At 44.4% G+C, this 20135-nt stretch overlaps 5 protein-coding genes across 6 annotated transcripts in view; 3 read left to right on the top strand and 2 right to left on the bottom strand.

Moving 5' to 3' along the window:
* Positions 1 to 1098: 1098 nt before the first annotated feature.
* On the top strand, positions 1099 to 3503 carry LOC109471256. The gene is made up of 4 exons (XM_019770541.1): positions 1099 to 1233; positions 1844 to 2176; positions 2487 to 2635; positions 2992 to 3503. The coding sequence occupies exons 2-3, from the start codon at positions 1852 to 1854 to the stop codon at positions 2621 to 2623; spliced, it is 462 nt and encodes a 153-aa protein (XP_019626100.1). The 5' UTR covers positions 1099 to 1233; positions 1844 to 1851; the 3' UTR covers positions 2624 to 2635; positions 2992 to 3503.
* Positions 3504 to 3720: 217 nt separating this feature from the next.
* Positions 3721 to 9572, bottom strand: LOC109470037. Of its 2 annotated transcripts, none has more exons than XM_019768822.1 (6): positions 9509 to 9572; positions 8325 to 8499; positions 5911 to 8190; positions 5428 to 5588; positions 4942 to 5077; positions 3721 to 4620 (listed from the first exon to the last, which is right to left on the bottom strand). In XM_019768822.1, the coding sequence occupies exons 1-6, from the start codon at positions 9559 to 9561 to the stop codon at positions 4480 to 4482; spliced, it is 2946 nt and encodes a 981-aa protein (XP_019624381.1). In that variant the 5' UTR covers positions 9562 to 9572; the 3' UTR covers positions 3721 to 4479. The 2 variants fall into 2 exon arrangements, with proteins under 2 accessions (XP_019624381.1, XP_019624375.1); XM_019768816.1 differs by having other exon boundaries at positions 9219 to 9537.
* Positions 9573 to 9767: 195 nt separating this feature from the next.
* On the top strand, positions 9768 to 12579 carry LOC109470848 (endonuclease 8-like 2). The gene is made up of 2 exons (XM_019769941.1): positions 9768 to 10490; positions 10711 to 12579. Exons 1-2 carry the CDS (start codon positions 9837 to 9839, stop codon positions 11236 to 11238), a joined length of 1182 nt encoding a protein of 393 aa, XP_019625500.1. The 5' UTR covers positions 9768 to 9836; the 3' UTR covers positions 11239 to 12579.
* LOC109471076 (transmembrane protein 56-B-like) lies at positions 11261 to 15931 on the bottom strand. Its single transcript, XM_019770273.1, has 6 exons — positions 15649 to 15931; positions 14644 to 14730; positions 14277 to 14335; positions 13876 to 13967; positions 13560 to 13633; positions 11261 to 13283 (listed from the first exon to the last, which is right to left on the bottom strand). The coding sequence occupies exons 1-6, from the start codon at positions 15798 to 15800 to the stop codon at positions 13001 to 13003; spliced, it is 747 nt and encodes a 248-aa protein (XP_019625832.1). The 5' UTR covers positions 15801 to 15931; the 3' UTR covers positions 11261 to 13000.
* A 1573-nt stretch (positions 15932 to 17504) lies between these two features.
* The window catches only part of LOC109470620 (zinc finger protein OZF-like), an 8588-nt gene continuing 5957 nt past the window's right edge, over positions 17505 to 20135 (top strand). The window contains exon 1 of the mRNA XM_019769643.1: positions 17505 to 17807. Coding sequence (XP_019625202.1) covers positions 17763 to 17807 — 45 coding nt within the window. The 5' untranslated portion in view covers positions 17505 to 17762. The remainder of the gene's footprint in view (positions 17808 to 20135) is intronic.

The raw sequence follows: 20135 nt of genomic DNA, 5'->3' as shown, positions 1-20135 counted from the left end.
GGGACCGAAAAACAAAACAAAAACAAACACAGTTGTGGTAACGCACGTACGGAAGTACGGACGCGGTCAAAGAACGACCGGCACGAAAAAGGCCTGCAGGTCGTTTGGGGATATTGACTCTTCAAGGCCAAGGTACGCAGTTGAAGTCCACGTGCACAGACGTTAACGATTCCTCCAGACAAAACACTACAATAGTCCTGACAACACCGGAAAGGCGGAGGGAGCTGCGCGTGGCTCTTTGCTCAGAGTGAGACGTCATCGGTAATGGACGGGGAGTGAAGTGTCTGAGTCATGGAGACGGGTGAGTTCAGAAGGGGGTGTGTGATGGGCGTCTCCCCCGACTTCCGCCTACTCACAGCAGCAAACAGGTTATGATTAAACACCTGTCAAGGCTGTTTTAGATACGGGGTATACTCGGTGTTAACACATACAGTAGTCGCGTGACTTTGTATCTGTACTGCTACCCGATTGGGACATGGTTTGGAGTTCGGTTTTGCCTTGGTTAGCCACCAGCTGGACAACGTCCAGTTTGAATTCTCCAATACATTTTTTAAGAGGAAGTTTACTGGTTCTACCACGCCGATCTGCAAAGTCGGGCCTTGAATTTTTTTTCTGCATTAGATTGAAAATTACCTGCAGCATACAAGTTATACGAGTACCTGCATCATTCAGAATTTAGAAAGTAACTCTTCAGAAACCACTGCTATTACTTACTGGTATTTCGTTTACACTTCCTTCATGTGGCAATCAATGAAAATCCACATACACGTACTTATATGTATATATAAAAGTGCAGGTAGACATAAGAAATTCCCACATAGCTCCAATTTTACCTGCACTAACTTGCATATGCAGCTAGCATTACGAGCCCTGAGAGAATATTTACTCGTTAGTCCATCTGGGCACACACGGATAAGCGTAGAACATTCAAAACCTCTAAGCTAAAAGTGCAGTAATGGGTGGGTAAACATCATTAGGTGTATGGTCCATCTCCGGTACGGGGGGTCCGCCTGACGTGGGCGGTAAGGATGACTCCGTTTCCCGCTCACCGAGAGGGTATTTAAACCGGGTTTGTTCTCCTACCTCCAAACGGTCTCCAAGGAAAGCCAGAAGCGATCAGAAGCTCTAATTGTCCTCTTGGTGTAACGAAGTCTCCACCGGTAGCTTGGAAGCCGAACAGGTTCAACGGCCGCAACGTCGCACAGTAGTTCGTACAGTCCTTTGCATTAACAGGTGGGTGTCTCCTTTTTTAGATTTTCTTTAACTTAGAATTTTCCTCAACAATTCGAATTTCCTTAGACTGTGTAATGCTTTGTAGATATGAGGAGATTTCAGTCACACAACATCGGGCAAGTTTGTATTTGACGCAAGCTACAGTAGGAGTGTATGACCACCTAGATGAAAAGATTTGCAAGGATTTTCTGAGCAGTGTGTGCCCGATGCTAATAATGTCCACCGAAACACTAGAGCTACAATTGTGCAAAAAGACTGGGTCTTCGGTGAGAGAGGTTTCTTTCCCGTGGTCCAATTCCATCACGGTTTGATCTATGGACTTCAATGTATAAACAATTATGTATACTCGTCTTTGAGTTATGATTTCTCAGGGGTTTTCTAAGGGTTCTCTCATATATCAAATGATTTGGGAAGACGCGGAACAGTGACGGCAGGGTGTTCACATAGACGGCATCAGATGCCTTGGAGAGGTTTTAATCGATGTAAATGCTTTTACAGCATCGTTTCAACGGCCGATCTCTGGCGCGCGTCATCCTAGATGCTTAAGTGTTTGACTTTTTATTAGAGGTGGTTCTGTTTATAATATCTTGGTCTGTTGTCTTGACTCTAGATCCACATATGTCACGAATGGGGTCCCTAAAAACCGTCGCCGCCGCCGTCTGCGTGTCCGCCATCTTGATCCTCCTCATCCAGCCCGCCCATGCCGGCAGCAGCTTCACCACCAACCCCGACATCTTCGACGAGTCCGGGGACCCGGGCCGGCGCACGCTGCCTCCGCGGGCGGAATGGGAGACCGCCATCGCCGACCTGGTCTCACGATACCGGCACCTGATCCTGGAGATCCTCGGAGACGCCTCAAGCAGCTCCACTGGCGCCACTACACAGGAGAGAAGATCCACGGCAGCGCCAGCAACTGCCGCGTCGGAAACAGAAATGTCACAAAGTGAGTACACCCCAGGTCCTAGCTAATCTATAAGCAGATCTTTTGGTGGTTGCATCAAATTGGCAAGACAGCAAATTGGCCAGGCCCAATGCAGCACGAATTCATTGGCATTGCTTTAAATCTCCAAGCAGATTCGTTCGGGCGTATTCATTGGGGCTAGTGGTAGCAGGTGACATGGTCACAGGCGGCTGATATAGACTACTAGTATTTAAAAATAAAAATAAAACTTCTGGCTGCACCGTTGCACTGAGGTGGAAGATCAAAGTTTCAGTGTAATTTCTGACATCTTGTTTTCTTCTCTTGTTCCCAGGCCAACTGCGAAACGTGGTGAACAGGTACCGCCAGCTGATCCTGCGGTTCCTCCGGCGGGACGAGGCGACAGACATGGCCGCTCAGCACAACGTTAGCCGATCGCCCGCAGCTACAAGGGAGACGGAGGGGAAATGAAGGCACAGAAAGGTAACTATATAATGGTTATCACACCGCAAACTGTGGAATATCAATGACAACAAGAAATGGGAGTTTTCAGACTTTGGGTTTGCAATTCCTGGCTTCCTGAATTCCCTCATGTCGGCCTCTAATTCTTGCTGACTCCCGGCCACCTTTGACTTCCTGTCATTCTGTACGTCAATCTTCCCCTTCCAAGTGCTGTTAACCTACTCTGTTCGAACAAACGATGTAAGGTGTTGGGCATCGGGCCTCTAGGGGACAAATCATAGTAAAGCTAGCTATGAGAATCTGCCTTTTACTTGTGAATATCTCAAAATTGTTAGTCCTCAACATATCCTAAGAATATTTTGTTCTTTTCTTCACAGAAGAATGTCGTCCATCAATTGAGGAGCTTTGTTAACTAAAGACAGCCTGAAGACTAAAGAATACACCAATCACATGGACATGTTGGCTGTTTTGTCATGCATGGAACAAACTGGAGATAGCTAGTTTGCTTTAACAAATTCCTGAAATGGTTTTCTTAAAAATTCCCACTTTTCTTACATACATTGCTATACCATTGAATGAAATTTAGAAGTTGTAACTTTGCCTCCAACGGGAGAAAACTTGCGCATGTTCCCCCCGTCAAAACATGCTCTCGCGAGAGTAGGCGTTCAATATGACGGCCATATTTTTAAAAATCCGACATGTACTGAGTTTGGACACTTTATTATCAACATCGATACATCTAGACCATAATGTAACCTTGCACGAACGTCCCAAAAAAAGGTATAGCAGTCATATTCATCCTCCACTATGGTGAAGCATGGTGGCTTTTAAAGTAGTTGATATGTCTTAAAAAGAACCAAAGAAATAAATATTATTTCAGCACATATGATATCCAGTTGTCCTTTCTTCTTTATATATATATCATATCACGTCATGTCTTGTCATGCCAACACTTACTATGGTAGAATTGTCCTACCAAAGAAATTATTACATTTTGAGACCCCTGGTGACTTTCCTAGGTACTGCAGCAAAACCTTTGGTAGGTTTCAATATTTGGTTGCTAAGGAGGTGCATCCATGTAGAAAATTTGTGATGTATGATCTGAACGTAGAAAAAAGTTTTAATGTCATTGTACACATGGCAACTACAAAGCTTCATATTTGTACTTTTTATTGGTCCATGAGAGGTCTGTCTTAGTTGTCTCAAAGTAGCTCTGGGCAATCAAATTTGATTGCATCAAATTAGATGTTTTCCTTTTTTTTGTTGAAAAAGTGTCAATGACTGAAGAAAGTGAACAAAAATTAAATTCTACTGTAAACATCATGATTGCAATATGCACTACAACACTGAGGTAGACTAGTTAATACCATTGCTTATCAAAGAGAGGAACTTCATGATCAAAATATTCATCAAGGGCAAAACAAAGTCTGCAGCATATATGTACAGTCTACATATATGTACCGTCATTTACGTACTGTTAGCTACATACATGTGCTTTTTGCTACATACATGTACCATCAGCTACATACATGTACTGTCACCTACAGACATGTGTCCTCAGCTACATACATGTACTGTCAACTGTCTTCATCCAGAATGTCCATGGCGAAAAGTTGTTTTAATACCAAGAACTCTTTTCTAATTCTAATCAAAGTAATCACTTCATGTGTACAGCTTTAACCTCGAGCACTCCAAGGATCAGACAAAAAGAGGCACAGCAGTATGTATCTCTTCAAGTGCTTCACATGAAAACCAAGCTAATACTCTTACGGTTGCCAAATACTGTGGCACAAACAATGTGTTTCTGTGGCCTGAATTACTGAGGTCAGTCAAGATGCCGTATACAGTTTGAATGTTCTCTCAGTCTAGATGCCATATACAGCTCTCGTGTTCTCTCTGACTTGTGCTAAGACCTCGCTCAATGGGATGCACTTCAGTTCAGCAATCTTCTCAGCAACACACACAGCCATGGCTGGATGGGAGCATGTCACCTTGCCTTGTGGTATCTGGAACAAACACAAGAATTAAACTAGACAGATGACGAATAACTAATGCAAAGTAAATACATATTGTTTAACTTCACACATCTAGCCTGGCAAATTACTACTCTGTTTATTCTTACTCATACATTTTGTACATATTCATAAATGATGGTGACCAGACTTTCCAACTCTGTCCTGCCACTTGCTACATAAAGTAATCCAACACCACTAGCTACCATGGTGACAGAGGTCTGTTTCTTGTTTTGAGAAGAAGAAGAATAAACAGCGAAAACAGAATGTTTTCCTTCTGCAATGGTGAACATAATAAAGAGCTGCAGTACTGACCTGCCTCGGTACAAAGTAGGGGGCGTCGGTCTCCAAGAGGAGCCTGTCGAGCGGGATCCGTCGCACGGCATCCTGAAGCATCCGGGTTGTTGGGAAGGTCACGAGCGCAGTGATGCCCAGGTACATGTTAGGGTACCTGCAACAAAAAAGGTTTGGGCATCTAGAAAATACTTCCTGTTGTATCTTTGACTCATACCTTCACATTTGTAAAAAAATAATACTGTTAGGCATGTGTCGAACAGAGGTTCGGTAACAATCCTTGGTAAACATCTGCAAGCAAATGCGACTAATTGCTTGCTTTGTGTGATTCAGTTGACACATCAGGGTGTCTGCTACAGCACCAGTTACCATGGTGACAGGTCATTCACCTTATGTATTTAGAGAAGAAGAAACATCTAGAAAAAACAATATCTTTTCTTCTGTGAAGGTAAACATGACGTTTTCCTTCTGTAAAGGTAAACAAAACAATAGCTGAACAGTACTTACGCTTCCATCCACATCTTTGCGACAGCGAAACTCTCGGTGAAGCAGTGCCTGTGGATGATGTAATCACGTGGCACCAGGTCCCGCATTATCTCCATCATCTCATCATCTGCCTGACGGCAGTGGAGCACCAATGGCTTCTTTATCTGCATCGCCAGCCGCAACTGCAAGGGGGCAGTACAATGCTGTTACTAACATCAAGACTGACTAAAAGCAACCTGCAATACCAAGTCAGTTAAGTGCCCAGAAGCGATCCATGTGGCTTTGTTCTGAGCAAACTATGTGAGAGAACTCCTTTGTGTTGGATCAAAAGTTTAAACTTTAAACTGATCAAACAACTTCTACATGTATACGACTTTTTTGGCATCAGTCATCAAGACTTTCAATTTCTGTGTATTCTTTAATACCGGTACCTAAAGTCTGAACCAGACTCAACACCAAAACATTAAAATCTAAAATCTTTAAAAATCACTTGGGTCACCTCACCTGTCTTATGAACACCACCCTCTGAACGCTGGGAGGTGAATAGTCCTTGGAATTGTCCAGTCCGATCTCACCGAACGCTATCGCCTTCTCGTGCTGCAAACAGTTCAGTAGGTTCACCTCCGTTACCATGCTGTACTGCTTAGCGCTGTGAGGATGGCATCCAAACGCACCCCAGACGTTGTCGTTCTCTTCGAGCAGCCGTTTCCAGAAACCGTCGGCAACCCAGGACTTTGGGTCGCAGAAGACGGCAACGCACCCCTCGAAGCTGGACGGAAAGTTGGCCTTGCTCATGAACGCTTGGAACGATTCTCGGAAGGACATCCTATCAAAGAGGTAGTCGATGTGGCAGTGGGAGTCGACGTATCCGGCGTTCTTCACGCCGACCTGCCAGACATACGACACCTCCCGAAGCGACGGCCAGCTGACCATCATCTTCCTCTTGTACGGTGGGGAGGTCACGCTGCTTGACGTCTCGTCGGATGTATCTGGTTCCTTCCACATCGCCGTTCCCGGACGGTAGGCCGGTATGACGTACTTCCCAGACGTACCCCCATCAGCAGTTGCTGATTTCTTCCTCATTCGCGGTGGGACCTCGAAATGCCCGGGAGGCAACAGGTTGAAGACACTCCTTTCTGCCAATCCGAGTGTCGCACTTCGGCCCTCCATTGGCAACTGCTGCTGCATGGCTTCTGGCGAATGTGGAGAATACCAGTGACTTCCATGCTGCTCAACGGGTGCGTTGTATGGCCCAAACGGAGAAGTACTTTCCTGAAAGAAAACATTGGGCTGTGCTGCCCCCTGAAGAGCCACAGGAGGGGGAGGTGGGTACTGGGGAGACAACTCCACCTGGGGGGGTGGTGGGTAGGGAAAGACTGGTCCGTAGGTGCCAGGCTGTGCAGGCGAGAGTGGAGGGGGAGGGGGGCTGTTGGCATTGCCTCCCACAATGTTCAGGTACTCGCTATTCAGCATCAGAGACTTGTGGAACAGATGGAGGGCGTAGTTGTAGTAGTTCTGGGACAGGCGAGAGTACTGGACACTCTGCCGTTGGAGTTCCTGGGCTTTCTGCATCAGGTGAGGGGGGAGGGGGGCTATCTCGGGAGCGCTCTGTACGCGGTTGTTGCAGGGTGACACCTGCAGGGAACTAGACTGCTCACGGTGCAATCCTGGTGGGACTCTCAGAGGGAACATTGTGCCCTGGACTTGAGCTGGGGGTACTGTAACATTGCCCCGAAATGCGGGCAACAGCTTTGGAGGAAAGCCGCTACCGTGGTCCACGTTGCCACCATTTTGTCGCCGGTTCTCGGAGTGCGGGTCGGAGTTGGCTTCTTCCTCGTCATCGCCATACCGCCCGCCCTCCAGCTCCTCCTGCGACGCCAGGCTCAGGTTATGCTCCAGGGACGACGTCTCCGAACAGCTGTCATCCAAACACTCCCTCCTGTAGTCTTCCCAGGGCGGGCTCACCGGACATGGGGGGTGGAGGTCTTCCGAAGGACGTCTCAGGAGACTTGGGGAGGGCTCCCGGGAGGGAATCCTACTACTCGGTGCGCTGGCACTTCTTGTCATCCCTTCTAACTCATCCTCTAGGTGTGTCTTGCAACTCAGAAATCTTGGAGGCATGGGTGTGGCTTTCCTCTTTGGTTTCTTCCTCTTTTCTTGAGAAGACAGCGGAGTGTCGGGGAGAGGGGGTGGCGGCATCTGCGCGCGATCCTCCTCCTTCCTCTTAAGCAAAACTTGAGATGGAGAGGTACCTCCCAGGACATCTTCTTTCTCTGTCGTCTGCTCTGCACTGCTACTAACATCTTGGTCTTCCATTTCTTCTTCTTTGTCACTCCACCAGTTATCTGGTATCTCCTTCTTGGCATCCACTTCTTTCCTTGCTGCATCTTTAGACTGCGTTGAAGGCATCTTGATTTTGAAAGGTTTCACTTTAGGCTTCGGTGAAAGTATCCTGTTCAAGACACTGTCGGCTGGACTGAATGTAGCTTTCTTGAACATGGTTTGGGAAGCTTCACGTGCCTTCTGAACGTGAATTGTGTTCCTGTTTTCGTCAGTGGAACCTGCCTGCAAGCATACTTTCTCACTGAGTGGTTTGGTGACAATAGTGCTTTTGATTTGGTCTACTTTGTGTGATTTGACTTTTTTTTGTTCATCTATGTCAATGTGGACTGGCAGAGAAGTCGGGGTACTTCTTGTCTTCTCCGTCTTCCCTGATTTTTTTGTCTTGCGTCGAGATGGCTTGACACTATGAGAGGATTCTGTGTGTGGTTTATCTTGTTTGGCCTAGAAGGACAAAAAGTAAAAAAAAAAGGTAAGAAGGTTAAAAAAAGGTTAATTATTGCCTGTTTGGAATGGGGCTCGAATGGGGGAACTTCAAAATCATTGGAACAGTGATTCCAAATCATCCAGAACTGTACCTCTGATTTCTCACTTGCTGGAGGAAGTGACTCTTGAAGCTCTAGTCTCTTGCCCGAGATTGGTGGAGAATCTTTCTGAAGCTCCGCCCTCTTCCCTGTGATTGGTGGAGGCACTTCTTGAAGCTCTGCCTCCCAGTCGTCACTCACCACAGCATCAGCTATCATTGAAGGCAGCCTGTAGGGCAAATGTAGGGTTACTTGAGCAACTGGATAGATTTTGTAAATTGTCAGATATTTCAGGTAGTTTCCATTACTTTTCGTCAGTGACTTTCATCAATAACCGTCCAAAATAAGTGGCTACTACTTCAGATGTCTGACAGTTTTCAGTCTATCCAGTGCTTGAGTGATAATTTCCTTGTGCATCTCATTACCTGGATGTAGGGTCAACATTTTAGTTAACATAATTTCGTCGCAGACAAGTACTTATTATGGTTTGTTTTTGGTTAGCAGTAATCCCAGAACAAATTTTGCTAGAAATTTTGCTGGCTGTAAAAAAAAAATTTACAGTTGCTATTACTTACAGTTTCTATTAATCTCCACAAAGCAGATGATTTTTCCCCAACATCTGCTTGGAGACTGATTATCTTCCCTTTTGAACCTCCTTGATCCAACACAACTTCTCACATTCTGTCAATTCTTCTCAGTCGTCCGCAGTCCCCTTCCTTCACTCTCACATGCAACGAACGACTGACACCCAGTTTTAAGACGAAACAAGTTTGAACTCTAATTTCCAACACAAGAAGTTACCAAATTTTCGTCACTGTAATAAATTTAAAACTCCAGTCTTTGTCATGGGATGAGCACGAAAATTTCTCGTGTTAGAAATTGCAGTTTAAACTAGCTTCATATCACAGTGACTTCTACCAACACAAATGAACTTTGAAGACAAGATACCCCAGTTGTTTTATCGCCGAGAAGCCTCTCACGCCGTCCCCGTCTGTGCCACCGCTACCTCCCACCGGGCCGCTCAACTCTCGCCCGGCTTCCTTCCCTCTTCCTCCGCCAAGGACACCAACTGTCGCCCCTCCACGGCCCTTTCTCGAGCCTGCCTCCTTCCCTCTCCTTTTACCAACGTTCCTACCACGCTCTCTACCCTTGTTAGCCGCTTCCATCCTTACAAACGGTTAGTAAAACTGTGAAACCATGGAAGGAAAGAACTGTCCACAACAACTTCTGCAGCTTACCCAAAAGTTCTGGCTCCCAAGATGCACCGCGCGCCGCGCAAGTTTCCCGCCATTTAGGTCTTCTTCCGGGTCAAAGGTAGGGTCATATCACTGGTCAAAAACAAACTCGTGTGCATTTTTTAGCCACTAGCTGGCGAGGAATTATACATTTTGCGGTATCTGCACTTTCTGTAAGTTACAGAACTTTGGGACAAAGAAACGGAAAGGTAGAAGTTGCAGGTTTGATGATTCAGCGTTGCGAAGTTATTATAATTTGCGTTTTCCTGAGGTTATGCAAGGAGCTCCTTGGGTTATCTATCTGTTGTAACGTTACAAATCTAAAACAATAATGCCGGAAGGACCAAGTGTATTGCAATGGGGAGAAGTCGCCCGACAGTTTACAGGACGTGAAATCAACAGGGTTGAAGGTAACACGAAGACCGTGAACAAGGCAGAACTTGTAGGTTGCTGTCTCAACGATGTAAAGGTGTATGGCAAGCAGCTTTTTCTGCAGTTCGTACCAAAATCATCAGAGGGCGGAGGTGAGCAGCAGGGCAGGTGGATAAGGTACCACTTTCTGATGTGGGGCAGTCTACGGGCCAACGAGTACAAGGGGGTCTCCAGGCAATCCAAAACTGGTAAAGTTCCTGTACCCAGGTTGGTCCTACACTTTGCAAAGGAGGAATTCTTGGCATTCTACGGTGGAAGTATGCATGAAGTGGACTCTCCTGCTTGTGACCAAGGCACGGATATTCTCACAGCCTCCTTCGATGTAGAGAAGGCGGCAGATGCGATACAACGTGCCCAGCCAGTCTGTTACACTCTCCTGGACCAGACCTGTTTCTCCGGATTGGGCAACATCATCAAGAACGAGGTGCTCTACGCTGCCAAGGTGCATCCGCTGCAACCCGGCAACCTGTTGTCAAGGCAACGGGCATTGGGCGTGGTGGAGCAGGCATTGGCTTTCAGTGCTAGATGGATGGAACACAAAGAAGAGCACAAGGTGTGATATTGTATGTATTTAGTGAGGTATGGTTGTGTTGTAATGTAAATTGTGTGTGTATTTACGTGCGTGTGTTTGTGTATGTATGTGCACGTTTTCTGTTGTAGATCAGTAGATGTATCACTCCCTAATATTTCTGGGTTTTTAAAGATTTAAGAATGATGAATGAAGTGTAAATATATTTAACCTCATCCCTTGTATTTTTTATACATGTTTATAGAAGTTCAAGGAACACTGGCAGATCTACTTCAAGAAGGACTGTCCGTTGGGTCACAAGACGAGCCGGGATTGGTTCGGACCTGAGGGAGGTCTGCAGCGGGTTACAACATGGTGTTCAACATGTCAGCCACTCGAGGGGGTAGCAGAGGAGAAGGTCTACTCCAAAAAGCTCAGACAAGCTGGAAAGAGGAAACGTTCAGGATCACAGAAGGGAGGGAAGTTGCATCGTAGTTCTGTTAACAAGAAGGCAGTTGAGCCCAAAATGGACGTTTCCATTAATAACAAGAGCAACACAGGCAAGCGAAAGAGGCGAAAAGTGCCACAATCAGAAAAGCAGACTCAGAAAAGAAAGAAACTTGTGAAAGAGCCAGACATAGAGCCTGAATCTGACGATGATTTTTGCATTGGAAAGAAAGTGAAGATGCCAACCAGAAAGCAGTGTAAGAGAGGAAAACTTGGGAATCAGAAACGTTCTAAGAGTAGTACAATTGTACAAAGTCAAGACCATGATTTTACAGCCATAGTGTAATACACATTGACATAGACACTGATGTTGTTAAAACTTTTTATTCCTTTTTGCATAGTAGGTGAGTCCATAAGACATACTAAAACAGGCACAAGGCTAGCTATCAAACTTTCTTATTAACCACTGATCCCATTAATGACGCCCTCCCTGATTAGCAGAACTAGTCTATCATAGTTAGCGCTCACATGACTCGACATATCGGATGTTGGAAGGTTAAACCTGGTAGTTTGCAGGTAGATTTTTTTTTATACTGTAATTCACTAGCAAAATTTCATGGACATTTTTACAAAAATTAATCTTCATGGTGCTAGCAAATGCAGGGGGGGCAAAAGACCTGATTTGATTAATGATAAGTTCACTGTACAGAAGTCACTGTGTGAAAAAGTAGTACTGTGAAAAAAAATCAAGAATTTCTGTATGGAACTACAGCCACATGATTATAACATTAAAACAATATGCAACTTATTACAAAACATGACGGCTGTAATAAAAGGACGGACTGCATGGATCAATGTGCGAGCGTTCGTATACTTATGCGCCCTTTGCAAAATATCTATGCAACACTTCTGCAATGCACTCTGATTCTTTTCTCAGCCACACTTAACTTATTTTGTGCATTTTTTCTCCATTTCGCCCCCACCTCTTCAAGGGATCTTTTTTACCGGATGTTTCACGTTGCACATGCACAGTTGTGATACATGATGTGGTCATCAAAATGTGCTAACCCTTCCTTGTTTTCAAACCAGGGGCCTTAAGCTTTGCCCTCTGACCACAATGCATAACAGCTGCATGTGCACCCTCAGAACTGTGAAACAGCTTATTTTAGGTGTGGCTAGACACTTCAAGTTAACACTGCTGTTAATACAAGATAATACATTGTATTTTGTCTCACTATAGGAATGATGAGAAAACAACAAGCGTTTGTCAACACTGGTACAAAATATACATACAGGCACAGTTACAGAACCAATCATTGTCACAACTGTATACAGTGTGCTCTTAGGCAGAATTATGATACATTAAGCCCCTGTAACACATTCAGAACCTTCCCATGAACCACAGCCAGCCAAGGTGTACTGCCAACCATGGCTGAACCTCCTGTTCACACCCAAATGTTTGAAACAACAGTCAATCGAGCCAACCTACTCCTAACCATAGCTATGTGTGACAGGGTCTTCAGGTAGAATTTTCGTCCTATTAACATTTCTTGTCTCAAGGGAATCATGTGAACTGAGAAGTCCAGTGTCCATTCTTGGTTAAAGGTCTAACATGTACATAACTTAGGTATCAAATAATTCTCATTTGTTAAGATTGACAGTGTGTACAAAATTGCTTTATCAAGTTTAAAAAAAGATGTCCAGTGTTTTGGTGTTTTCACATCAAACTGGCAATTCTCATAGCAATCCACCATGCTTTAATATAGCAATACCTTTGCAAGTACAAAGCAAGGAGCTTCATTTGAAGCAGATTGAAATGATAAATTAGCATTGTCAGTTTTAAGCTGTAGGCACAATGACATTACATTTTGCACTTAACAATACTGTTACTGTATAATGTTACAAGCTGGTTCACAGTGTGAACTGTACATGCGCAGTCTGAAGCACTGTGGGTAATAAGTCAAAGTTAAAAGCCCCTGAGACATGAACAAAACATGTCTGGACATGTATCAAGCATGGTCTAGACAAGAACTAGAAGTTTAGGGTCTTCACCTTACTGCATGTACAATTCAAACCGTGAGCTGGCTTCTTGTTAACATGTGTATACATCATTGAGGCTTCTTGCCCCAAACATGTTTGACAAACCCTTTACAAATCTTACTGAACCAGTAATAGTTCAGCACGTTAAAGAGCCCACAGCCAAAGATGTAGCACAGGGAGACCTGGAACGGTAGTTGCTGAAAGGCATTGGTGGTCCACATGACCTTGACGAGGTTGAAGGTCGCGATGGCGGTCAGGAGGACGCGGGAAAAGAAGAAGGTCACGAGCATGGCGGCACCGTTCCAGACGTAGTAGTCAGACGTACCGTAGCCTAGCTCTTTCAAAATCGTCCTGAAACAATGATAAGGTTGATAGTTACAAATTTTTGGTGGCATGTGACATTACAGCTTTTGCTAATAACCAATTCATAACGTGTTATCATAAAATTTCCTGCCATTTTTACCACTACATATATAAGCATCATAATGATTAAAAGGAAAAATTCAGTTGTTTTTGTATCAATTTTTGTAGAACAATATGAAATCTACAACGTTCTTACTTGTTGTATTTGGGATTTCCAAATTCTACCTGGTATGACTTACTTTAACAGACAATTGGATGACTTACCGTAAGTTGACTGATGGATTTGAGACTTCCATCATGTAGGAGATATTGGCGTAGTACGGCATAGCAGGATAGCTCTGTTGACAAGGGCAGAAAGACATGTATTACAGGGCAACTGATACATACCGGTATACACTGGAGAGTGCATAGGACATGTTTTAGGGTTTCATCTATTCTATAAATGGTGCATGCATAAACTGTTCTACCACCATAAACAGGACTTGAAATGCTCTTCATTCATTGTTTTTACCCTCAGTTTGGATCATTATTAGGGGTTTCTGGTCGTTATCCATAGAATCAATCTTTTTCCATTCCTTACCGCTCCTATGTAGGCAGTGAAGAGTGAAGTGACGTGATGGGCGATGAAGGCCTTAGTCGCTAGCTGTGGGTTCCGCACTAAAATCACCACATCTGGAAAAAGGATGGAAGATGATTATGCATGCGTTAGCCTCTACCAGGCTTGAGAAACGGCTGGAAATAGCAGAAATTGGCCAGATGGTGGTGCGTTACCAATAATCAAAACATGGAATTTCTACTCTTTCCAGCCGCTTCCAAATGCTAATGATCCTCGCTGCTATCATACAACAATTTGATTAGCCAGCACTTTAATCCAAGTAACAACACAATCTGATGCCCCCCTCCATAGCGTAGTTGGCCACATGCCCAGATTCTTTGAATTCCACATGCTTGCAATTTCTAACACATTAGCAATTATCTTACCTGCCATGATATAACCCAGGTACAGGGCTGAAGTGAACCTCACCACTGGGGAGTTGAACCTAACAGGAAAAAAACGGCATCATAAAATTTAACAGATTATTCATGGACACACAGTGTCTATTTCATACTTTATGATGTCTGAAGGTTACAAGCACACTGAATACAACGCCTGCAGAGTGGGGCTGTGTACCAGTACTGTGTAATGTTTCTGTCCTTTTTGAAGAAGTTCAGTAGAAAATATGTTCATTTCTTATTTGTTCTTGTGACTTACAGATGCCATCGGGCTTGTTTCCTGTACCTGTGCCTGATGTTATGTTAAGGTACACAGCCTTACTGTAGCGTAAACTTACGTTTTCTTGTGACTTACCAGACCCCATCGGCCGGAAGGTCCGTACAGGTGTAGGCGTACCAGGACAGGATGGCTGTGACAGTCGCATGGATGCCTGCCATGAAGCTACACAAAAACAACAACAAGGAATTAGAGACTAAGTCAGACTTCCAGGAAGTATATACTAGTACTAGGAATGCCCCTGTTTGACCCCTTTTCTGTCAATTAAAAATCATTCCGCTTCAGTTTTCCGATAAATGTGCAATTCTGGATTGTCAACATGACTTCACGTCTTCTACACAAATTTGACAATAATGCTTTTCCATCTATTACATTATTTTCAGTTTTTCCATCAAATTCACATATTAAAATGTCACATTTATAGAGATGTTAGTAAGTAGTGTGCCCCCCACTCCCGCAATGATTATTGGATCTCCCCTAGTATTACACAGCAGGTCAAGCTGAGGTCATGTGTAACATTACATGTTGGAAAAGCCTTAGGTCAAAAACGAACCTATAGGACATACACATACCTCAGGGAATAGGACATACACACATGTAAAAATTGTGATATCACTAACGTTATACCTAAAAGATACAGCATTCACTGGTGTTTATCACATTCTTTGTCTTATGACTTCCCCTTTGTAGTCAATAGTGGGTGGGGATGTACTACATGTTGTAGCCTCCCTAGCAGGCTTTAATACTGGGTGGTGCCTTTATGTTTATTAAAATATTACATGCCATTGTTTTGATTATATCTCACTTCCTACTGTACAAGCTCTTACACAAACATAAGAGAAACTATCAGTGACATATAATCATAAACCAGCATATATAAATTTACTTTAAAGTAATAAGCAAAATATATATCCCACCCGTAAGCCTGCGAACGAGGCTATCCCTTTAGGGGGAGGGCGGCAAACCGGTACGATGCATGACGCTCTGACCTTTTTAGTGTTTCCGGCCGGCTTTCTAGGGAAAAAACACAAAACGAAACAACGAAACTCAAGGAGAGGGGCAGAAAAACTATGATATACTAACTAGTCATCTACAAGGATCCTCCTCTCCGTAGACAGCTCGCCGTAGGTCTTGAAGAAACCGCCGAAGAAGGCCGGCGAGACCTTCTTGAAGACGACGATCCATGTGACGATGGAGCCCAGCGTGGCGACGACATGCAGCGTCTCGAAAGCCATGGTCAAGACGGCGCGAAGACGGGACGGAGACACGCGAAGACTGCGCACGAGGACAGGACTGTACGGAGATACACACACGATGCCCGGCACACACTTCCTCAGCAGACAACCGGCTTGCTGATTAGCATAACAATAATATAGACGGGCTCACGAATAGAGGGGGGGAGGGTGGCTTCCTCACTGTCCAAGCAGATGTTGGGGCTCCAGCTTATTTTTTTTACGTGTTCTAGGCGTTTTAACGGACTTTCCTTTTTGTACTGGTATTTTATTTACGCTAGCCGGTAGATCTTCTTATGGCAAATGGATACTGCCTGGCCAATTTGAATCGACACTATCTAATATCTTGGCAGCAGCCCAAAAGGTCTGCATGGAGATTAACGCATGCGCGCTTCCTAATATATTAGGGTACTCTCGAGCTTCAAGCAGAGGTTCAGTACCCATTTATAAAGGATGCGGCTTGTTTTTGACGTGTTTTAGGCGTTTTTATCATCGGGCTGTCTTTTTTTTCACTGGTATCAGTTTTTTTTACACCAGTCGAGTGGTAAACGGTATAAACTGCTTTTCCAATTTGAGATCATCTGATACTCTCTTTGCAGCCAACAAAAGGTCTGCTTGGAGATTAATATACAGGATTTATTCGACCCTGTTCGTGCAGACGACACCTGTCATTTGCGATCGATTTATCAATACGTTCAACGATTAATCTTTCAATACACATGCAGGTGATCACAGGTAGGTAGAAAGAAGTGACGTGAAATAATCGCAGACAAGGGACTGTACGATTTTCATCGTGGGCGGGTGTGTAAACAGCTTGATTAAGTTGTTATCGTCATGAAGGAGATTACATTTTAGGGACTGTATTGAACAGCGTTATAACTTATACATGTATTACTTACCGCTGACTGCAGAGCGTTACACAGTCTACATCCATGTGTCAACCATGTCTGAAAAAAAAACAGTGCTAATGAACATGACGTTTTGTGTAGGCGTGAGTCATTTATTTTCAGCAGATGACACCAGAAAACGTGTGTGTCTGTATGTTTTAACAGTGCCTGAACCAGACAAGTTGGACAAAAGTGAGAAATTTGATACAACACTGTAGTCGGGTCGTAGATCATGCCATTGTCACTGCTATCAAGGATATTTTAAACCTCCTTGTAGTCTAGCCTGATCGCTTTACGATTGGTCACCCGAGCATCCAGCCTGCCAACTTTTGCTACGGTGGACACTCAGGTTTATTCATTGATAATCGGGGAGTCTTTCGCATTAGGCTTTGGGCTTAGTCTCCACCAGACTATCAACGCAGGTTAAAAAAGTAAAGTTTAGGCAAATAGGGAGAATAACTGTCCAGGGGGCGGGAGTATAGCAATCGTAGATTTCATTTCCCGCGCAAATTGATAAACGCACCCGCGGACTGACTCCCCTGGCCTTTTTTGCCGAGTCATTCTATGATCCGCAGGAAAGTCTGGTGGAGGCTGAGCTGTATGACGTTGTGCACACGCAGTACATTCACCTAGTTCACAGTTGTCCAACGTCTTTAGGCCACGGCAAGTATTTTAAAATTTTATGGATGACATGCTCTGCCGAGACTTTAAATCAGGCTAGTGCGGACCGCGATAAATACAACGTGCTTTCCTTTTCAAAATAGACGATAAACATTATAGCAAGAACTGAATCGACAAAAATATGGAAATGGACTGCCTATTGTTTTACTCTTGCTGTCTTACATACCGCTTACAAATCATAGTCATTGATATGTTGCCTTCCACGCTTCCGTTCGAAATACCCTTCGTCACACAGCGTTATTATATGGGTCATCAGGAATTACAGAGAGGTGACCTTTAACCTATTTGACCTTTTGACGCGGTAAGGCTGGTACCGCTGATCTTGAGGAAATCCGGTCTCCTTGTTCTCTGGGCTTGGACTTTTGGACAAAGGGGAATTTCACAAAGCCTGGGAACGATGTCAGAGAAGTCATGTCGTGGGGAGAGCAGTCGTGACCAACAGGTGAGACAATTTACAGTAGTTTTTCACTCGTGTTCCGACTCAAAGTGCTTCGCGCCCAGGGGCTATACATCCCGAAACGCCCATCTAGTTCTGTGCCTGAAATTGGGTTAGGGTTAGGATCAGAGAGGTTCTGGATGGTCTCCGTGTATCTAAGAACGCAAATTTGCCCCAGACACGGTTCTGGATACCCGTTGACTACCCAGAGCCGTGCCTGAGCTTGGTTCTGGGGGCTCAGGATAAATCACAGCTCTGGCTTGGCTCTGGATACAACAGGGGCCTAGAATTGGGTTATGGTACATTTGTCTGTACTCACTTGTGTGATATATGTGACTTAAAGCTATCTACCTCTGCTAGTCACTTCTGCAAAATTTATTCACCCACTAGTATATTTTGTCCGCCGTGTGAGAGATTTTTCCTGAGACATACAATTTTCCAAGCCTCTGAGCTATGCATGCGTAACAAAGGTGGGAAAAATCAGGTTTTCAATTTGTCTGGAACGGATGGTGATGCAATGGGTTGTACTCCAAATATGGGTACTGGTTGTACAAACAGTTTGATTAGTCTGGGGCCTCTTGTTGTGTCTCTCCCAGACTGATGTTCTAGAAATGGCATATTCTACTCCAGGCAATTTTGGGGGGACCAGTGTTGTTTATTTATAACTTCTGTTTTCTTTACACAGTACTGTACAGTGGGGCCCTTGATAACACATTTACATATTCTCTACATGACTATACACATAACAAGTACTAGTATATATAGATACACAACACTTTACAGACTTAAAAGGCCAGCTAGTTCAGTCCCCTGTCGATATTTTAAAAATTCAACTGAGATCAAAGGCCTCGGTATAGACTAATTACACACATTGTGATTACAATGTTCAATTAGCATGATTAGAATGCGTGACCAGTCCAAAAATTCAAAACTCAATTTCAAACAGGAGCTTTGATCTGGAAGGTGTCCTGCATACACAGTGTCAGTTTCCGAGCAACCCAAATTCAATTATGAAAGGAAAGATAAACAAATATTGGCGTAACCAAGGCTACCAAACACCCATCTTACAAACATGGTAACAGACCTAGATCACCAGACAGGGATCAGTACTGTAGGTGTTTGCAAATCCTTTTGTTTTTCTTTTTACATAAAATGCAATGTATACATAAAAGTTTGCATCAAGATATAGTTATCTCAGCCCAAGAATGCTTACTCGTGAGAACGCACCGCATTTTGGAAAATTTGCCCCCTCTTTGTCATAAACCTTATAGAACACCTTCAGATTGGGGAAGGAAGGCTTTGAGTTGTACATTACATTGTCTGTGCTCTAAGCTAAAGATATCGCTGCCATTGTATCACTAGCCAACTGTCTAGTAATGTTTTATTTCTGAGAAAATTGACAAACGTTACAATGTTGTATTGTTATTAGATGATGGAGGCAGACAGAAATCAACTTCTAGAGGGAGGAGAGAAGCACAACTGCCTAGAAACAGACTGTGGAGAGATGAAACAAGAACACGTCATCAAGACTGAAACTGATGAGAGGCTACAGAAGTACATGTACCAGGAAATTGAAGGATCAGTGCTAAAGATAGACCGTCTCCCGATGACACATTCCAAAGATGGCGAAAGACCACGAGGTAAGAGACACCGCTGTCCACAGTGCGGCTACAAAACAGACGCAAAGTCTGCCATGACAAAACACCTCAGAACTCACACCGGTGAGAGACCCCACCGCTGCCAGCACTGCGAGTACACCGCCGTGCAGTCGCAGAGTCTGAAGCGCCACGTCATGGCAAAACACTCCGGCGTGAGACCGTTTGTGTGCGGGCACTGCGGGTACTCGACCGCAGACAAGTACGTCCTCCTCAAGCACATCAGAACGATTCACGGCGGAGAGAAGCCGTATAAATGCGCGGTCTGCGATTACTCTGCATCGAAGAAGTGCAACCTGGAGGGCCACATCATGGCCAAACACAGCAACCACAGGCCCCACAAATGCACCGAGTGCAACTTCTCCTCAGTCAGCAAAAAGAACCTGAAATTTCACATGGCCACCCATACTGGGGACAAGCCGTACAAGTGTGAGGTTTGCAACTACTCTACTGCTCAGAAGCATCACCTGAAGCAACACATGGCCACGCACACGGGTGAGAAGCCTTACAAGTGTAACATTTGTGACTACTCTGCTGCAGAGAAGTGCAACCTAAACAGGCACATGTCTAAACACACCGGGGATAAGCCATTCAAGTGTAACCTCTGCAATTATGCCTCGTCACAGAAGTCTCACTTGAAGCTGCACATGTCTAAACACACTGGCGTGAAACCATACAA

Source organism: Branchiostoma belcheri, unplaced genomic scaffold (assembly GCF_001625305.1).
Source record: "Branchiostoma belcheri isolate BF01 breed outbred unplaced genomic scaffold, Haploidv18h27 scaffold10, whole genome shotgun sequence".
Classification (NCBI taxonomy): Eukaryota; Metazoa; Chordata; class Leptocardii; order Amphioxiformes; family Branchiostomatidae; genus Branchiostoma; species Branchiostoma belcheri.
The sequence above is the reverse complement of the archived record's forward strand: the minus strand, read 5'-3'. Positions and strand labels throughout refer to the sequence as shown.